The following is a 21,965-nucleotide window of genomic DNA, read 5'->3' as shown; positions in this document are numbered from 1 at the left end:
AGCAAAATGTAACATAATTTGTTTACAAGAAGTACATATCAAACAAAAGGATTATAAATTTTTATGGAATAAGCAATTGGGACTAGAATTTCATTCATTGGCTGAACAGAAGGAAAGGGGGAGTGATTTTTTTATATTAAACAAGAATTGGAGCCGAAATTAGTGTTTAAAGATAAAAATGGAAGATTTGTAGCAGTAGAAATAATATTAAATGCAAAAAACCCGTTGTTATTGGGACTGTATGCACCAAATGGTGCAAAGGATGCTTTTTTTCAAAGACGACATACAACAATTTGATGAAGTGACATATGACCAAGTTTTAATAATGGGGGATTTTAATGAAACAATCCAGAATACACTGGATTGGTCTGGGGAAAAAAATAATAAGGAAGGAAAATTGCCAAAGTCTTTTTTTGAATTGGTCAAACAAAAAAAACCTGGAAGATATATGGAGAAAATTTAACCCTGAAGTACGGGACTATATCTTTTTTTCAGCAAGACATAATACTTTTCCCAGAATTGACATGTTGTGGGGCACTAAGGATTTAGGCCTTATAACAAAGAAAATAGAGATTTTACCTAAAATAGGAGCTGATCATAACCCAATAATGTGGATTACAAAATTGTCTAAAAAGCCGAGAAGATGGAGATTAAATGACGATTTACTACAGAATAAAGAAATGGTGAAAATGAAACTAAAGTTGTCTTCCACATAAACGACAAAGAAGATATAGATTTTCAGATGGTGTGGGATGCTTATAAAGCAGTAATGAGAGGAACATTGGTCACATTGAATAATAAAGACAAGAGGGCAAAAGAAAAAACAGATGTTGGACATTCAAAATGAAATTAAAAAAAGAAGGGGAACTGAGAAAAAGACCAGGGAAAAAGAAAATTATGAGGGAGATTACAATATTACAAACACAAATGAGACATTTGTTAAATAAAGAACTGGAATGAAATCTGAAAAGATTACAGCAGAAATCTTTTGAGGGAGTAAATAAACCTGGAAAGTATTTGGCCTGGCAACTGAAAAAAAAGAGAGAAAGTAAAATTATTAATAAAATTGTGGTTGATGGAAGAGAGTTGGTAGATCAGGAAGGAATAAAAAGAGTACTCTTTAAATACTATGCCAAATCATTTAAGGGTGTTAAAATAAAAAAAGAGAAAATGGAAACGTATTTACAAAATATTAAAATAGCACCCTTAACAGAAAATATGAAAAAAGTTTTGAATGATCCAATTGAAAAAATAGAAATTAAAGCAGCGATGAATGCAATGAAAAATGGAAAGGCACCTGGCCAGATGGATATACAGTTAAATTTTATAAAATCTTCAAAGAGGAATTAATACCGAAACTTCAGAAATTGATAACCATTATAAGAAGAAAAGGGAAAATACCAAATACATGGAAGGAAGCTGTTATTTCGTTGATTCCAAAAGAAGATAGAGATGTCACGAATGTAAAAAATTATAGACCTATTAAACAATGATTATAAAATATATACAAGAATATTGGCAGAATGGCTTAAACATCATTGGGTTAATTTTATAAAGGAGGATCAAGCGGGTTTTCTTCCCAAAAGGCAAATAAGAGACAATATTAGAACTGTTGAAAATATTGTGGAATATTATGAAAGGCATCCAGAAAAGGAAGTTTCATTATTCTTTGCAGATGCAGAGAAAGCATTTGATAATTTAAACTGGGACTTTATGTTTGCAATAATGGAGAAAATGGAGTTGGGGGAAAACTTTATAAGAATGATAAAAGCAATATACACTGAACAACATGCAAGGCTATGTATAAATGCAGATCTTACAGAAGATATGACAATTAGCAAAGGTACAAGACAAGGCTGTCTGCTTTCCCCACTGTTCTTTATAATGACTCTTGAAATTTTACTGATGCAAATCCAAGAAGATAAAGAAAAAGAAGGATTAAAAGTAAAAGGATTTACTTACAAATATAGAGCATTTGCAGATGATATAATGTTTATAAATGAAAATCCCATAGAAGTAACACCTTTGTTGTTAGTTAAAATACAAGAATATGGAGAACTGCCGGGACTTTATATTAATAAAGAAAAATCAAAATGTCTTTGTAAAAATATGCAAGTAAGCAAACAAAAGGAACTGCAGAAGATAACGGGATGTGAAGTTACCTCTAAGGTAAAATATTTGGGTGTGGAGATAACAATGAAGAATATTGATTTGTTTAAAAACAATTATGAGAAGCTATGGCGTAAAATGGATGAAGATATGATGAAATGGAATAAACTTAATTTGTCATTGCTTGGCAGAATAGCTGCAATTAAGATGAATATTTTCACAAGAATAATGTATTTGTTTCAAACTATTCCGATTGTGAAAGAAAGTAAACAATTTAATAAATGGGAAAGGAAAATTTCAGAGTTTGTGTGGGCTGGGAAGAAACCAAGGATCAAAATGAAAATTTTAACAGATGCAAAAGAGAGAGGAGGATTCCAATTACCAGATTTAAAACTATATCATGAAGCAGTTTGTTTAGTGTGGATAAAAGAATGGGTGACGCTGTTAAACAAAAAACTTTTAGCGTTGGAAGGTCATGGAAATAAATTTGGCTGGCACGCTTATATGTAAAAAAAGATCGATGGGTTTTTCTTTCACCATTATATAAGAAATAACTTGCTAATTACTTGGATGAAATATAAGAAGTATGGGGATGAGAGAAAATCTTTATGGATAGTGCCAGCAGAAGTAATAAAAATAACAGCTGAGAAGGGTGAAGAAAAGTGGTTGTCATACAATCAACTATTAAAAATACAAAGTGGCAAAATAGAATTGAAAACTGCTGAAGAGCTGAATAATAAATATGATTGGTTCCAAATGAAACAAATAAAGAGCTTGGTGGAAAATGATATTAAAACTGAAGGAATAAAAAAAGAGCAAACAAATAGAAAAAGTTCTGCTTGGAGACAATGAAAAATTAATTTCAAAATTATATAAATTACTCTTAAAATGGTCTACAGAAGTTGAAGTAGTGAAATCTCAAATGATTAAGTGGACAATTAATGTAAATAAAGAAATACAGATGGAAACTTGGGAATATTTGTGGAAGAATTCTATAAAGCTTTCGAAGTGTCATAGTATTAAAGAACTGTTTTAAAATGACGTACAGATGATATATGACTCCTAAAAAGTTGGTAAAGATGAACAATAAGATGCCAGATAGATGTTGGAAATGTAAAAAACATGAAGGTTCTTTCTACCATATGTGGTGGTCTTGTGAAAGAGCAAAAAAGTATTGGCAGATGATTCAACAAGAAATTTCTAGGATCTTGGGATACGAATTTAAGAAAGTTGCAGAGACTTTTCTGTTGGGATTACAAATGGAAAAATTTCCAAAATGAGAGAGAACTATAATCTGGTACTTGCTTTCAGCTGCTAGGACATTGTATGCACAGTTGTGGAAGCGAGAAAAAATACCAGAGAAATGGGATTGGATTGTAAAAGTTATGACATGGAGTGAAATGGACAAATTAACAAGAATTTTAAGAGGCGATGACTTAGAAGTTTTTAAGATGGAGTGGAAAAAGTTTAGAAGATATGTAGAAAAAGAGTGGAAAATAAAAGGACATTGAACAATTTTTGATAATGATTAAGTCTTAGAAGGAAGAATATTAATTTCTGTTCTTATTAGTTAAGGGTACCTTTAAATGTTAGTATTTTAAGTAAATAACACTGGCGGGGGTCAAGTAACGGGGGGAGGGGTGGTTAGAAAGTAATATATGGGATAGATAAAAAGACGTTATTAACGATGCGAGAAACAGATATTGCTACCATATGTTCCTAAATAAAATTGTTTTAAAACCAAAATAAACAGAATTGGAGTGAGCTCAAAATAATTCTTCCCTTCTAAGAATGTGCATTTGTTTCTTATATTTCACAAATTCTATGCTGTAGTTACATATACGCTTGTCCTTAGCACCTGTATTTTTCTAACTTTTCATATCTCATTTTTATATAATATTATATCTCTTAGATGCACTAGAGGTCACTGTGAAACCATTTCAGGGCTAAAAAGAACGATTGCCCTGACACTGTTAATTTCACGGAATCATAACCAACCTTTGAGTAATATGAGGTTGACAACAGAAGTAGCCTTATGCCTCATTCACACATTGAAAATGTATGAATGTTTCTCTGTAATTTCAGTAATGTTTTCACCTGTGATCTCAAACCGGGGGGAAACTCCCCCCCCCCAGAAAGATTGACTACAATGGTATGGTGAAAGCTGTTGGTACCAAATGGGGACCTGCATCACACCAGTGGTTTGCTGTGTGGAGTACTCGCTGCAAAAGCTGTTGTTTTGATACAATGTGTAATCCTCATTACATTTCAGGATGGAATCCACAAGGCATTTATCATGTTCAGAGTGTATACAAGGGCCTAACGGAGGAACATAACTGAGCAACTTTTGTCCATAATCACTGTACTCTTATTAATTTTTAATCATGGTATATAAACATGCCTATGTTAAGGCCGTAAAGAATTAGAATGTCCCATGCTATATTTGCTTAAGGCTTACTAATTAAAAAGACATTTTGTTTTGCTTTTTAAACTCTCAGAACACTTGATGCAACTAGTTTTGTGCAAAAATCAAGAGATTTTCCCCAGGAGATTCTACACACTGGAGTGACTATTTTTAGAAAATGACAAAGAGGTCAATATATTCCCATTGAAGCAAACAAATGATTTAACATGCATTTCTATACAATATAGCTGGCCTACCACAATTCTCACAAATTTGGGATTCTTCAGAACTTCAACATTTCATTACTGTCTTCATATGTGGTATATTATTTTCTCATAATGTTTATAGCCAAATGACATAAGCATAATTACTGAAACTATCTTCCTGAACTCCTTAGCTTAAGCATTTCAGGCAGAACAGCACAACTAGTCTTAAACAAACTGAGCTGCGCTAAAACACTGTAGTTGTGCCATTGCTTGGGTATTTTAGGTATCAACACCAAACTTATAAAGACACTCCCCCCCTCCTGTTTTGGTATAAAATTGCAGGCAGCAAGCAAAAAGGAAAATCACAAGCACTTGTGGCAGAGAAGGGTGGGGGATCCAGCCCAAATCATTAAAGAATTCTTTGAGAAGTAAAAACTGTAAAGCATTAAGAAGGGGAATAAACTGTTCATGCACCTGATGTTAGTTGGCATTCCCAAATATCATGTGATAGGATGCTGGATACCTAAGTTTCCGAGAGGTGTACATCTTGAAGAGCTTCTGTTTATTACTATAAAGCTTACTAGGAGTGAGGGGAAATAGAGGATCATATTACTAAGCATTATATGAGGAAAGTGTTAGGTTTTCCATGTAAGCTAAGTCATTCTACCAATTTTCTACAATGGTTCACTCAAATAAAACAATGCCAATTGTTAAACTGAGGCTTACTTGCTCTGACAAACAGAAATCAGAGCTGAGACTATGATAAACTTTATCTAGAAAAGCCATTCAAAGCACTAGCCTTTCGCTTAATATTCCTATTAGATAAATCCCTGTAATTTGTAATAGGAACTTCTGGATTAAAGGAAGAGTATAAGAAAGTATTACTTCATTATAAGATGATGGTGAAAGTCTGTCTTCCTAACAAAATCATTTCTCTGCTGTAGATTTGAATTACAAACTCACAGCATAAATCTCTCTGATGTATGCCATGCTAGCTTCTTATAAATTTTTTTTTTATCCAGAATGTTTAGAAATTGTAATTTTCTCAAATTATAAAATACAAGAAATACTTAGTAATTTTGTTTCATAAAATGTGTTTTAAATCTAAGAATAAGCAACTAAAGGGAGGAAAACAAAAATGTTTTTGTTATGAATATCAAAGTGGATTTCTGACAAATCTGTTAATGTTCCAGTTTAATTAAATACTTACTGTTAGCTGTTACCTAATCATTGTTATCTCTTTGCTATCTGACAATGACCAGTTTCTCTTTTTTTTTTGCCTTAATAATTTTTATTTTCTTTGTATCAATGTCAATGGCATTAATACACCCACTTCATCAACTTACTGTCACATAATATATACACGTTATTTACATAAGTAGAGTTGAATAAACTTCCTTGAGGAGAATATCCGCGGCATCTATCTTAACTTAAATACAAACAGTGTTTAACTTTAGATCGTTACATTACAATTACACGACTTTTTATCTGCTTTATAGAATTCAGAACAAATTATAAATACAACAAATCATTTTTAGATAATTTTTAGATAATAATTATTTTTAAGTTTTTTCGGTTTTATCAGTGATAAAAATATTTTCTTTTTTCTCGTACCATTCATAAAACTTGCCCCAGTTTCTAACAGCGTCATCTTTAGATTCTCCTCTTAACATATTTGAAAGTACATCCATTTCGGCGGCATCCAAGACTTTTTCGATAACTTCACTCAGGTTCGGACCCCTCTCCTGACGCCAGTACTTAGCGTACACTATCCTTGCCGCAGTTATAATATAAATCACCATGTATTCTTCTGCTTGTGGAACTGTATTCTTAATAAATGATAATAGCATCACTTCTGGTTCAAAGACAAAATCTCTAGCTAATATTTCCTTTATCATACAGTGTATCTTTTTCCAGAAAGTTTTGGCCACTTTACAGTTCCACCACATATGATAAAATGAACCAATATCTACTTTGCACTTCCAACATACAGGTGACATTGCACGGTTAAATTTAGCTATCTGTACCGGGGTAAGATACCATCTGTGAAATAGTTTAAAAAAATTTTCCCTGTAATTAATTGGCTTTATCACTTTGTAATTCTTTTTCCAGAAATTGGACCATTGTTCTAAACTAATATTATGTTGTAAATTCTGCGCCCATTTCACCATAGAGTTTTTAACCACTTCATCTTCTAATTTAATTTGCAACATATAATTATAAACTTTCTTAATTATTTTCTCCTCTTCCCTTAATAGCAATTTATCAAAATCGAAGTTTACTTTTGTAAATCCTTTCGCCTTGTCTGAGTTATATTTGGTTATTACTTGATTTCTGGTCCACCAATCCATACTTATCCCTCTAGAGTCTAGATCTTCTTTTCCTCTTAAGTTATCTTTATCATCCAAAATATCCTGATATCTTATTATCTTTTTAAAGTTAACCAGTTGAGGCAAAATTGACGCCTCTTCAGGAGATATCCATCTTGGTGTCTTAACATAAATCAATCTTCTAATTTTTAACCAAACCTCATAAATGGTTTTGCGGATCAAATGATTTTTAAAGTATTTCTGCCCTTTCTGCACATACCATAGATTAGCATGCCAACCTGATTGTAGATCTGAGCCTTCTAAGGCTAATATACGCGTATTCTCCAGCCGGATCCATTCTTTTAGCCAAAGTGTGACACACGCAACATAATATGTTTCCCAATCTGGGAGTCCCAATCCGCCCATATCTTTTTTGTCTTTTAAAGTTTTCCATTTTATCCGAGATCGGTTACCTTGCCAAATAAAGGCTCTTACTAGTTGGTCTATTTTAGTAAAGAAGGGTTTCCTTATCCCAAAACTAATCATTTGAAACAGGAACATGACTTTAGGAAGGACCATCATCTTAATTAACGCTATCCTTCCCATAAAAGACAGTTTCATATTCGCCCATTTTTTTAAAGAGGAGTCAATTTCCTTTAACAGAGGTACATAATTATTATCGTATAGATTGCTACACTTATTGGAGAAAGTTATCCCCAAATATTTTATTTTTGTTTCATTACTAAATCCGGTTAATCTTTCAAGCTCTCTCACCTCTTGTGGGGAGATATTTTTATTGAGCATCTTAGATTTTTGCTTATTTATTCTTAGACCCGCGACCTGACCATAGTCTTCTAATTCTTTTAAAATCTCCTCCACGGATTCTCTGTTATTCTGTGATATCAATACCAAATCATCGGCATATGCTAAAATCTTATACGACTCTTTCTTAATTTCTAATCCTTTGATTTTGCTATTAGCCCTGATTAGGTTATTTAAAATTTCCAGTAATAAAATAAAGAGCAGCGGAGAGAGTGGGCATCCTTGTCTTGTGCCTTTATGTATCTTTACCTCTTCCGTTAAGTCTCCATTAATAATAAATCTAGCAACTTGTTCTGTATACAGAGCTTGTATGTTCTTAATAAAAATCTCGCCAAAGCTCATCTCCCTTAATGCTCTGATCATAAAATCCCAATTAACATTATCGAAAGCCTTCTCGGCATCAATAAACAAAAGAATCAACTGTTTTTCTCTATGTAAGTCGTAATATTCTAATATATTAGATATAATCCTGATGTTTGTTCGCATATATCTTTTCGGGAGGAATCCAGCCTGATCAGAATGGATTATATTTGCCAGAATTTTTTTAAGTCTATTCGCTAAAATAGAGGTATAAATCTTGTAATCTATGTTTAATAGAGAAATCGGGCGGTAGTTCTTAATATCCTCTAGGTCTTTTGATGTTTTGGGAATAAGTGAAACATTTGCCCTTTTCCAAGACTCCGGAATTAGCTGAGTTTCCCAAATCTCCTCAATCAGGTTTTTATATTGGATTATAATATCCTCTTTAAAGCATATGTAATATTCGGCTGGCAGCCCATCTGGTCCTGCTGCCTTGTTCTTTTTTAGTCTGGCCCATACTTCTTCAATTTCATCAATTGTAATTGGACTTGCTAGACTAATCCTTTGCTCTTCGGTTAAGTTCTGTATCATTTTTTTGTCTTTAAAATAAGCTTCTATCTTATCAGAATTTACCTCATCTTTACTATATAATTGAGAGTAAAAATCCCATATTATTTTTTTCTTTTCTTCTGTTGCTGCTTTCTGAGTACCATCTTTATCTTTCAAAACCCTTATTATTTTCTTTTCTTTCTCTTTTCTTATCTTGTATGACAACCATTTACCTGGCTTATTTGCATTTTCAAAAAATTGAGATCTGGTATATTGAATCTTCTTTTTCATCTCATCTAAGAATATTAAATGTATCTTGTGTTGTACTAACTTCATTTCAGCTTTAATTTGTTGAACCGAAGGTTTCTCTTTTAAGTAACTCTCTTTCTGCCTAAGCAATTCAGTTAAATTTGCTAAAATTTTATTCTCTTCTCGTTTTTTGAAATTATTAAAACTTATTGCTAACCCTCTCATATACGCTTTACTAGTCTCCCACAGTAATCTGTGGGAAGTCTCTCTCTGGGAATTAATCTGAAAGAATACCTTCATCTCCTCCTTAATAGATTTCACAAATTGTTTATCATCTAAAAGCCTCATATTAAACCTCCATCCTGGTCTTTTCTTAACATCTTTTATAGATATCATAATCGGATTATGGTCCGCTATTGTGCACGGTAATATTTCTGCATCTTCCAATATTTTAATTAGTCCAGCTGTCACCCAGAACATGTCGATGCGCGACCAGGAATTATGTCTCCCAGAAAAAAATGTAAAATCACTTTTGTTTGGATATATGACTCGCCAGGGATCTACCAGGGTAAACTCATCTACCATTCTGAAAAAAATATCCGGTAGTGTATTACTACCTAATTTTTTCCTTCCTTTTTTATGATTTATGGAATTTCTATCTTGAATGGGACAAGTAACCGCATTAAAATCTCCTAATAAACAAATCTCAGCATAATTGAATACACTGATCTTTGCATATAAATCTCTATAAAATTGGGAATGACCAGTTTCTCAAGAGATAGTTGTCAGTCTAATGGGTGTATCATAAGTGACCGGCTGTGTGTAAAAGGTCTTACTATGTGGATATTCCTACCACATGATTTGCTTTCATACTACAAGAAGCTATCACCAGGAATACCACAGGTTGGCATGGGTATATATATCCCATGCTGGAGACCTAGTCACTTGGATAGCTAGGCTTCCCAACCCTCCCGCTCTGGCGGGAGACCCCTGAGTTCGCAGTCTCATCTCCCGCTCTTCAAAAATCGGGAAGCGGGGGGTGGAGGGGGGGGGAGAACATACCTGTAGGCTTCATGTTATTATAGAGCTCCTGAGCCGTTTGTAAAATGTATGCCCCTTTAAGGCTGGGCAGGAAGCAGGAAGGACTTGGGAGAACGGCCCCTCCCTTTCTTTTGCTTTCGTTTTCACTGCAAGAGTTCTCCGAAAAAGATCTGGTAAGTATTTGTGTGTGAGAGAGAGGGAGGGGGCAGGGGATTCCCTGGTTTGGAGGCCCTCCCCCCCTTTAGAAAGCGTGGGGGGGAGGGAAATATCTACTGGGCACTCTATTATTCCCTATGGAGAACGATTCCCATAGGGAATAATAGGGAATTCATCCGTGGGTATTGGGGGCTCTGGGGGGGTCTATTTTTTGAGGTACAGGCACCAAATTTTTAGTTTGGCATCTAGTGCCTCTCCCCAAAATACCCCCCCAAGTTTCAAAACGATTGGACCAGAGGGTCCAATTCTATGAGCCCCAAAAGATGGTGCCCCTATCCTTCATTATTTCCTATGGAAGAAAGGCATTTTAAAAGGTGTGCTGTCCCTTTAAATGTGATGGCCAGAACTCCCTTGGAGTTCAATTATGCTTGTCACATCCTTGTTCTTGGCTCCACCCCCAATGTCTCCTGGCTCCACCCCCAAAGTCTCCTGGCTCTGCCCCCAAAGTCCCCCGATTTTTCTTTAATTGGACTTGGCAACCCTATGGATAGCTGATACATAGGAAGGGAATTGTCACAGGAAGCAATTTTAAGCTACTTGTACATGATAGCCTTGTTGTAAAAAGCAACTGTCACATATATATTGTAACTGAAAGAACAGAGAGAATTGGAATAGTTAAATTATCTATATTAGTAAAGTTAGAAAAAAAAGAATTTAAATAAAAACATCCTTTAATAGATTTGTTGCGCTTTTGTAGATTTCAGTCACTATATCAGTTAATGTGAAATATCACATTTGAAGTATATTTTATTTTTTATATTTATTGTTATTATTAAATTTACAGGCTTATGATTTATGTATTTATTTGGAAAATGTATATACCCACTTCTGACAGCTCACAAGGAAGTAAAACATGCTAAAATCACAAAATAGTCAAAATTAACAATTTACCCAGTTAAAGCATCGAAACAGCATAAATGATCTTCCTAAAATGCTCCTCAGGCTAGAAACAGATAGTAAAAAGTATTTTAAGAGATGAATCTTTGTTAAAAGCCTGGGTAAAAAGAAATATTTTGGCCTGGTGCCTAGAGAAAAATAAGCAACAGGCTAGCCTCAGCATTGCAGGCCAGGAGACAGAAATGAAGACTTGTTTAGATCTTAACTGGTAGTCTGAAGACATGTAGAATGCTGTTGTAGAACTACTAACAAATGTGGTCCTTTGCTTTCTACAGACACAATATAATTTTGTTCAGCTTATCACTTGTTTGGTTTCATTCTGAGCACTCAATTGAATTTCCTACTTATTCACTTTGTGGCTTTGGGTAAATTATAGTTCCTGGAATAACTGCACAGGGCTGTTGTGAATATAAATAAGTAAATAACCATGAGGTATTTACATACTGAAATGCTCTATACAAAGGATAAATGATATTAAAGCCCGGTATACTGATTAAGAACAAGTGTTTCAAAATATTGAATTTGGAAGTAGGCTGTAGCTGCATTTGTTCTAAAGAATGACAGATAATACAAATAAGGAGGATTGTGAGGCATTCCAAAAGGATTTGTCAAGGTTGGACGAGTGGGTGTCAATATGGCAAATGAGGTTCAACATAGCCAAATCCTAACTATAATGTGGTCTCAACTGGCTGGGACTGACCAAGAGAGAGATCTTGGAGTCATGGTAGATAACTTACTGAAAATGTCAAGACAGCATGAGACTGCAATAAAAAGACCAACGCTATGCTGGGGATTATTAGGAAGGGAATTAAAAACAAATCAGCCAGTATCATAATGCCCCCGTATAAATTGATAGTGTGGCCTCATTTGGAGTACTGTATACAATTCTGGTCACTGCACCTCAGAAAAGATATTATAAGCACAGGAAAAAGTGCAGAAAAGGGCAACTGGAATGATTAAAGGGTTGGAACACTTTATGAAGAAAGGTTAAAGTGCTTGGGACTCTTTAGCTTGGAGAAACGATGACTGAGGTGACACAATAGAGGTTTACAAGATTATGCATGGGATAGAGAAGGTACAGAAAGAAGTACTTTTCTCCCTTTCCCACAATACAAGTACTTCTTCACCCAAAGAGTGATTAACACATGGAATTCACAGCCACAGGAGGTGGTGGTGGCTACAAGCATAGATACCTTCAAGAGGGGATTGGATAAAAATATGGAGTAGAGGTCCAATCAGTGGCTATTAGCCACAGCGTATTGTTGGAACTCTCTGTCTGGGGCGGTGATGCTCTGTATTCTTGGTGCTTGGTGGGGGGGGGGGCAACAGTGGGGAGGGTTTGGCCCCACTGGTGGACTTCCTGATGGCACCTGGTTTTTTGGCCACTGTGTGACATGGGAGTGTTGGACTGGATGGGCCATTGGCCTAATCCAACATGGCTTCTCTTATGTTATGGTAACAGTAGGTGTAACTGATTCTGATAGATGTTAGAAGGAAGAGACTAAACCCCAGTTTCAGACTAACTGTAATATAGGGTATTTATGGGGTTCCTATTGCTGGAGGTGGAACAACTACATTTGTTTCCACATTGAGCATTTAGTCCAGTTTGTTGACCAAACTGAAGCATGTTGTTTTGTTTTTAGCATCCTATATCATCCTGCAATCATCTACTTCCTGGATTTTCCTCTGCTTTGCTCTACAGCAGCCCCTTGCAGCCTCCACTTCCCCTGCCTCACCACCTGGAGGGCTCTTTGAGGGCTTTTATAAAAGTCAGCAATTACTACAGCAGTATACCTATTCAGCTTTATTACCATAGCCTACTGGTTCATCTGAATTCTCAGTTTCACATTTTCCCAAATATCTTCACAATGAAAAGGGATAGAGCCTTTTAAAAAAAGTTTAAAAAGTGGGAATTTAAAATACCCAGTAGACGGTAGCAATATATCATTATAATGATACTGATTTAGTTTAAAGCCCCCAAATAACCCTTTAATGTCAGGAGGGGAATGTTAGCCATAGGAAAAGGAAACGCTGGTAAAACTGAAGTGGATGATTCATAGCTGCTTCAAAAGCCTTTATATTTACAGCAGCAACAAAAGCTACACAGAGAAACCTGACCGTATGGAACCTGTCTTAATTGCACATACGGGTCTCCTAGGGTTGCTAGGCTGTACAACCATAGAATGATTCCTACATCACTTCTGGGTTTTCTCTGGAAGTAACATAGCGGAATATGGCATTTTTTTTCTCATGCCAGTGCTCAAGCAAAAAAGGCTGATGGTTAGAGGTCTCCTGCCCTAGCAGGAGGATTGACAACCCTAAGGTGAGCTTCCTTCATGTTGGAGGCAGGAGGAAGTGATTTTGCTCCCTCAACCGCCTCCCCTATACTTGGAAATAGCTGCTGTCAGGAGGAAAGAGGTAGGATCCAATCTAATGGTTCTATTATCATATAAACGGCAGTAGTTTCAAGTTTGCTGTAGGGAGCTTTAAAATGAAGGCAAACTAGGATTGTAAATTTAGGGTTGGGAAATTCCTGGAGATTTAGGGATAGTGTGGTTTGGTGAGGAGAGGGACCTCATTCTGGTATAATGTCATGAAGGCCACCCACCAAAGCAGACATGTTCTCCAGGGTAATTGATCTTTGTCATGTGGAGTTCAACTGTAATTTGGGGAGAACTCCAGGTCCCACCTGGAGGTTGGCAACACTTCATAGCCAGAATGAACACAGTTGTTCTTTCCTAGGAGTCAGATTTCAGGTATGGGGTTGAAAGGATGTTTTCCTCTGTGAGTTCAGATAGATATGTAGAGGTGAGAATGAACTAAGGTAAGTGTATCAGAGAGGTAGGGATTAGGATAATCCTGCACTAGGAAAATAAAAACTATGAAATGCAGAATTATACAAAATGTGTAACATTGTTCCTTCTTTTAGTCCTAAAATATTTTTAGACAACCTGAATTTCAGCTACAGGCCTCAACAATTTTGAAGTCCAATATCACTGAAACTTAAAGATGCTATAAAGCTATCACACAACTCTTTTATGAAGCTATGCTTTGGATAGCGGTGTTTGGTTCCTCGTTTAGATTATAATTCAGTTCCTACAATTCACTCATCTGCCTTCTAAGAAGGAAAAAAAAAAGGTCTTTTTCCTTTCTTCATGTTCACTGAACAAGATATAGTTGCTCTGTTTCAGGGAAGCAAAGGAAAGCGACTGTATCATCTAAGGAATTTATACGGAAAATCACTAGTTTGAAAAAAACACCAACGCCAGCTCATTAAGCAGAGAGAATATGAGAGTTCTTTCAAGCAAGTTTACCTACCCCCTACCCCCATATCTTTCATGATACACCAAGTACCCCAACTCAATGCAGAAAAAGGGTGGGAATCTAATGTAGAAGAACAACATGATAGTTGTTGATTAGGTAGTATTTCATATTTGTGCCCTTTCCACAGCTAACAAACTAGTCTTTTGATGTAATTAGCATAACTTGAACTAGATACTGGTTGTATTTTTTAACATGACAAGCACACCTTATCAAATTAAAAAAGGCCAGAATTGATACAGTAAAATAAAAATGGTAGTCTGTATTTTGGGACAAGCACATACAGGAATTTGGATTTATGATGAACTCTGTAATACATGTGGGAAGACCAGTTCCTTTATCTCATGAAGTACCTTTTTTTTCAATTGTGTAAGTGCAGAATAAAATGTTAATTTAAAAAGTCTCAGCTCCATGTAATGGGGAATAATCAGCTTTGCGAGTCACATCTCTCCTTCAACTGACTGCCATTTCATTTATCCATTAGACTACAATTGATAAATGTCTTATTAAGGCTTAATCAAGTCCTAATCACTGATATTTACTGCTAGGCTACATGTTATTTTAGAATGCAATATGTAAATGTTATTGAATATTATTCTATTATCCTCACAACAAAAATGTTACAAAAATATTCCCCTTGATTTTATTTCTTTCCTGGAATTGCACTAAGCATTGCCTGTGCAGTGTATATTTTGAACCTGCACTACCAAAAATGTGCACATATTTCCAAATCACATTTGGAGTTTTAATATATCAAACAGAAACATCACAAACCTGCTAGATGCTTCCCCTTGTTCTTTCCTTCAGGTGTCAAAGAATGGAGGGGGGGAAGGGGATGTGGAGGAAAAGAAATTTGTTATGCTGGCAGTCATATGGTTACAGAGTTAGATCAATACTAAATTACAGTTGGATTTGTTAATTACATTAATACGTTTAATAATATTTTATAAAGCAAATGCAAAACACTCAAGCAGAAACTCTTTACGGTGATATTAGAAAAAAATTCAAACACTATTTCAGTTGCATGCTTAACATGCTAAGTACATATCATAGTACATATCACCACAAAGTTCAGAAAGCACTTGTTTAGGCAAAATGCAGTGCTGACACAGATATCAGAAAGCTGTAGGCTTGTTATTATATCACTATATAAGCAGTAATGAATTGGATTTGATTTAATATCTGTGGCCAGAATTTTCACATCACAGTCTAATGCCAGATGATTTTCCAAAACTTTAAACAACACTGTAGTATCTTCTAGATAGGCTGTGGCTATTTACATATCCAAAATAATTTATGAATAAAATATATTGACATAAATGTCTGTTTAGAAATAAAGGTCTGTTTGGAAAGGCAGCAATGCACACTTCTTAAATAAAAAATAAAATATATTTCTAATCTCTGAGAAGAATAATCTAAGAAATGTTTGAAAGTTTACTTTTAGGAAAGTACTCTTATGAGCTTTTTTTCCAACAATTTGAAATTTACAAATCAGCTTTCTGCATCTGTTGAAATGGAGGGATGCTGATTGAGAAGGCTGAGGTTTTGGAGATAGCTGTGCTGCCCACCCTTTATCACTAATAGACACAGTTAAGAGTTTAGGACTCTTGTTGGATCCAACATTTTTTAAACTCAGTGTCAGAAGGGCATTTAAAAATGTTTTTTTTAAACAGGTATCTCCTGTTTTACATTCAGCTAAAATAGAAACACTAATCCATTCTATACTACTCTAATGCCCTCTACATAAGGCTTCCCATGAAGACAATGCAAAGTGTAGCACCTAGATTGTTGCTTGGTTAAGTGTTCCACATGTTACCCCAATTTGCTTCTGTGTTCCAATTTGCCTTTGTGTTCCAATTCAAGATGGTGGCCATCCATATAGAGAAGCTCTAATCTAAGCCATCATCAGACCAGGCGTTATTGTCTGTAGCTTTGCTTAGGACAGTAAGAACTGTTTTTGCATGAGCCTGGTCCTTCTTGATGGCTGCTCCAGTTTTAGGAATAGTCTCCCCAAGGGCGTGAGGAAGGTGTGAGTCTTACAAACATGTAAAGCAGAACTCTTCCAACGTACATGTAGTTGCTTGCATTTTCTATTTTTTAACCTTTACTGTATTTCTATACCTGTGATTTTTATATTTAATGATTAAAACCACTGTGTCCCTAAAATAGGAAAAAAACAATTTTATATAAATAACTAACCAATTTGAAGGGGAGGAAGAGAAAATGAAGGGCTAACTATGCTGGCATAGAATCTCTCATCTTCTCCCTTTTTCAAATACTGCATGAATATCTGACCCACTACCTTGCTTTCTTGTAATTTATATTTGTAGTAATTGTGGTATTTTGTTCACAAAATGGTCTTAATATCCTCACCCATTTAGAGGTATTTTGGTGTTTTCTGTAATGCTGTTCATGTAGCAAAATTTTATCCGTACAAAATAAAATTGGAAATTTCTGAGCATATAAACCCCTAGCTCAGAATCTATTCATTTATTTAGTTTCTCCTATTGCTGTGCCACAATATGGGTAGATCATATTTTTTTAAAAAAAATGGCAATAGCTTTGCCATGTAAAAATAGAACTTTTCACTTCTGGAAAATGGCTTAAGTTACTAAGACAAGGAAATTGAAACATTATTTGAGTATTGTGGGCCAGCTACATAAAACAATTCTTGATGTCCCTATTACAATACTCCTTCCTTTCCAATTTTGTTGTTGCCATAATCTGTACAAGTAAACCCTATATGGATTTTTAAAAAAATGAGACAGTGAAATTTTATTCGGTTAATGTGAGATTTCTGACAAAATTCTGTGGAATCCTCAGTTTGGGCAATGAGTTTATTTTCTCTGTTCGAATTCAGCTGTCAGATGTATAGAGTTGTTTCTTTGTTGAACAGATAGATGTTTACAGTTGGTGAGTATATCTGAAGTGATATTAAGGGCCAAAAATAGGCATTATTTAGGAAATTTTGTCATGCTGGCTGGATCCCCAAGTGTTCCTTAGAAGGCTACTAATTATTTTGGAGAAATGGCATTGGTGTATGCATGTGTTTTTGACCCTTCTGATCTTCTCCTTCAGCTGCTATTAGCCTGGCTGTGGAGAAATACAGATATCTGTAGGGTGTCTGTTTTTTCTCAGAGTGGACTAATAGTAACTTTGGTGTGGAGAGGGAAAGATATTTCTAATGGGAAAATCACAGGGGTAAAGTTTAACTCTCCCCCCAGCACAAGTGCTCTAATAAAAATGAATGCCCCCATGGCTGCTTTTAAATTAAAAAGATCAGGCAATCCAATCACATATGTCTCCTGTATTGGCTGTTTTCCTAAAATATCTGCATTTCCAATAAACACAACAGTTTCATTAAAACATCCCCTCTCACTGAAAAGGGATTTTCCAAGGGATCATATCTGTACAAAATAGCTAAGGAGAATGAAGCATAGTCCTCACATGATGTTTATTGCTAGCACCTTCCTACTCATATTTCTTACATGCCTCCAACTGGCAATAAGTATAACAAGCGTCTATTAAAAATACAGATTTCTATATTGTAAGCTGAAAGCACCAGTAACTTGTTTGTAGTGAATTAAACAACTGGCTGAGTTTCTTTGAATCTTTTTTTGGTCTTAAGGCCCTATGCCAAAACCCTTGTTAATAAAAATTATTATGGCCCACTGACCTCTGTGAAGAACTACTGATTTATACTGCTGAGGATTCTGAAGTTCCAAGACTGAGGGAAATCTGCTTTTTATTCTCTCTGTAAGTACTATTAGTATGAGTTATGAAACAAAGATCCAATGGAAGTCAGCAGGTGTAAACTTCTATAAATCCACAATGAATATGTTCCTAACTATGTGAAATAGAATGAATTAGCATTAATTGAGTCAAACACCTGTGATATTTTGCCTAGATGCTATTAGAAGATTAACTTTTGGCAGGCTTTTGAGGACTTGGTGTGGGGGAAAACATTCTGTTTTCTTACTGTTACAGTGTTTCAGAAGTAACAGAAAATTGAAATTAGATTTGTCTTACTATGTTTGAATGAGCATAACAATAAAGGGAATTAAATGGAAACAGGCAGGGGCTGGGGAAAGAGAGAGAAAGCACGAGAACAAGACAAACCAAACACTGATTATTTTTTTTTAATAAGCTCAAACAGACATTGAGAACAGCACCAGCTGCCATATTTTTTACCTACTTTGTAGGGCTGCAGGTATGCAAGGCCTTCAAATGAGGCTTCCAGGTAGCAATGGAAACCGATTTCTCATCAGCCGCATAACTACGCCATACACACTACGTGCAGGATATATGATAAGGAAAAAGGCAAGAGGGAGCAGGGAATAAAACAAAAATGGAAAAGCATATTAGTAACCCCATACAAGTCATGGCTTTCTTGTATCATTCATAGCACTGATACATGCCTGAGGGATGGAAGAATACTTTCATAATATCGCCAGGTGGCTGTCAAGTTTGTTCGTCTGGAATCAGTAGAATAAAACCGCCAAGCTGCCTGGTGTAAGAAAACAACAGAAAGCACAAAGGAGCCAACAATATATGAAATGAAAGCACTATTATTACTGCGGAAAATCTGGATTTTGTTCTAGCTGAAAGCAATAACTGTTATGCTGGTTTAAATATTGAACTAAGGAGTTATGACAGAAAAAAGCAATGAATACTGGGTTGAAGGATTTAAATTAATTTCAAAAATAAACTAGGATATCATACATTACTTATGGGGGTAGATTCAGGTGGGTAGCTGTGCTGGTCTGAAACAGCAGAATGACGTTTGAGTCCAGTGGCACCTTTAGGACCAACAAAATTTTATTCAGGCTTATACCTTGAATAAAACTTTGTTGGCCTCAAAGGTGCCACTGGACTCAAGCTTTGTTATTGGGGGCAGGTCACCCATTAATAGAAAGTGAAATAACTATGACAATTTTAAGGAAACATTGTGCCATTCTATCACTGATGCATGCAACTGCTTCTCGGTGTATCTGTTTATGTATGCAATACTACAGTGTGAGGTTAAATTTTGAAATTGAGGTCTTCCCTGTGCTCTCACTTAACCATTATAGTATACCAATAAGCATATTATAGAATCCATAGTAATGAGCAATAGCATGAACATTCCATTGTCACTTCCTAATTCTGTAGTTCTGTAATATAAAGCAAGACCCCCCCCCCCCCCCAAAAAAAAACCCCCTCTCCTGCGGCTTCATTATTGGAAGTCTTATGTAGCTGTAAGAAGAATATGTGCGCTTGTAAAAGGCTGTCACAGCTGACTTATAGCAACCTCAGCAAGGGTTTTCAGGCAAGTGAGAAGCAGAGGTGGTTTGCCATTTCCTTCATCTCCAGTCTTCCTTGGAGGTCTCCCATACTACTCAGAGCTGACCCTGTTTAGCTTCCCAGGTCTGATGAGATTGGGTTGTAACCATGCCGGTTTCTCTCCCCAAGAAGAACATAAGCATCAATAAATATTGATGAGTGCTCTAATGATCCTTCCATATGACTGTGTCTGTTACAGTTAAAAGCCTCTTTAGGGAACTTTCTCCTTCTGTTTATCCGCCAAGAATCCTGAGCTATAATCACTCTACTGGATAACCCTGGGGTAAAGTGACACAGAGATGTGCCTTTTTAACAGTGTGTGCTCTACTTTTCACATATTCTAGGATGTCAATATTATGTACAGCACATGTACCACCTGGCTTCTAGCTGAAAACATTAATTACACAGAGGATACAAAGTGAATTTGTACCCTTGATTTTTATCTCTGATAGCCAAGTGATGATCAGAAACTCTGCACAGCTAGAACAAAAGCTTCCACACAAGGAAACAGCCAGCTTTCCAGGAAAAAAAACCCTGTTTATAGGGCTAAATGGTTACAAGAGTAATATCTGAGTAGCCTCAGAGATCACAAAAATAATCTTATGTTTTGGTGGTATCTTGGGTTACCACAGTCAGGGTGCCAGGCTTTCTGGTGCCCCAGGCTGGGAAGGTCGGAGCCACCCCCTTCCTCCCAGGCAATTTAAATGAAAGGTCCCGCTGATCAGCTGATCAAGTGGGGCTTTTAAATCACCCGGGAGGCCAGTGCCTGCTCCTGTACACTCTCCCAAGCCCATGGGAGTGCCAGCAGATGCAGCCAGACTGGCCTCCCCCTCCATTTAAAGAGCCCATTGACCAGCTGATTGGCAGGGTCTTTAAATTGCATGGGGGAAGCATGTACAGCTGCTCCTGTCGCTCTTCGCATGTGATTTGAATCACTGGCAGGGGTTGGGGAGGCCTTCAAGCACCTCTGCCATGGTTTGAAGGCCACCCCCACTGATGTGGGGAGGGCAGCGGCTGTAAATTTAAATTGCCTAGGAGGGAGGGGCAGCCCCCGCCCTCCCAGGGGGCGCCCAATTAAGCGGCCCCAGGGCAACTGCCTAAGGTCACCTAATAGACATGCTGGCCCTGGCCACAACAACCTCAAATGGTGCCTGTTGTTATGGTAGCAACCTGGCCACAACCAGAAGGAGATAAGATTTGCAGGGCAGGAACCTCGATAGGAGAGCAAAGGAGAGATTACATGGGATAGAGAGGTGGAAAAAGCAGTAGCCATGAAAAGCAGGTGGGGGAAGGAAGTGCGGCAAGCAGGGCTTTTTTTGAGCAGGAATGCAAGGGAACGCAGTGTCAGGGGTGTGGCCTAATATGCAAATAAGTTCCTGTTGGGCCTTTTCTACCAACATATATGAACATATGAAGCCGCCTTATACTGAATCAGACCTTTGGTCCATCAAAGTCAGTATTGTCTTCTTAGACTGGCAGCGGCTCTCCAGGGTCTCAAGCTGAGGTTTTTCACACCTATTTGCCTGGACCCTTTTTTGGAGGTGCCGGGGATTGAACCTGGGACCTTCTGCTTCCCAAGCAGATGCTCTATCACTGAGCCACCATCCCTCCCCTACCAAAAAAAACCGGCGTGAAACCATGGTGATGTCAGGGGGTTTGGCCTAATATGCAAATGAGTTCCTGCTGGGCTTTTTCTAAAAAAAAAAAAAAAGCCCTGGCAGCAAGAGAGAGAAAGTAGGAAGATGGGATAGAAATAGGAGTTGAAGGCTGTGGGGGAATGTAGATTAGCAAGGTGTGGGGTAGAAAAGTGGAATCAGAGCTGTGTGTATGTGTTGGGGCAAGTATGAGGGGAAAAGTGTGAGATAGCAAGGGAGAAGAGAAGAGTCAATGTGAGGAGGCCATTTGTGGGATAGGATTTCCCCCTTTCCATGATTCTTTGGAAGGGGAGTCTCTCCTTGTAAATTCCTATCATTTTGCATTTTGACATTACTGGATGGGATTTTAGAGAAAACTATGCATTTTTTTTTTAGTTAATGCTAGTAATCTAAAAAAGGGTGCTAAAGTGCCCAGATTGTACACTATAACAGTCAATGTTAGGCTTGTCTAGTGGTCATGTTCTAGCATGCTTACTTCTTTCCCAGCTATCAATGTATTTAGTGAGTGGAAATGCTCTGACTGTTCAGTCTTTATGCCAAACTGGGGACATTATTGACTGGTCCC

General features: G+C 36.6%; 1 protein-coding gene across 3 annotated transcripts in view; it reads right to left on the bottom strand.

The window, feature by feature from the left end:
* KCNQ5 (potassium voltage-gated channel subfamily Q member 5) overlaps positions 1-21,965 on the bottom strand; it is a 514,814-nt gene that overhangs the window by 56,326 nt on the left and 436,523 nt on the right. For 2 of the 3 annotated variants that reach the window (XM_060235972.1, XM_060235981.1), the window contains exons 8-9: positions 18,619-18,713; positions 15,198-15,224 (exon numbers count right to left, since the gene is read on the bottom strand). In XM_060235972.1, the coding sequence (XP_060091955.1) occupies positions 15,198-15,224; positions 18,619-18,713 (122 nt within the window). The remainder of the gene's footprint in view (positions 1-15,197; positions 15,225-18,618; positions 18,714-21,965) is intronic. The other variant, XM_060235964.1, reaches the window with a different exon arrangement.

The sequence above is a fragment of the Heteronotia binoei genome, chromosome 1 (genome assembly GCF_032191835.1).
Source record: "Heteronotia binoei isolate CCM8104 ecotype False Entrance Well chromosome 1, APGP_CSIRO_Hbin_v1, whole genome shotgun sequence".
Lineage (NCBI taxonomy): Eukaryota > Metazoa > Chordata > Lepidosauria > Squamata > Gekkonidae > Heteronotia > Heteronotia binoei.
This window is presented reverse-complemented; position numbering and strand designations above follow the sequence as displayed.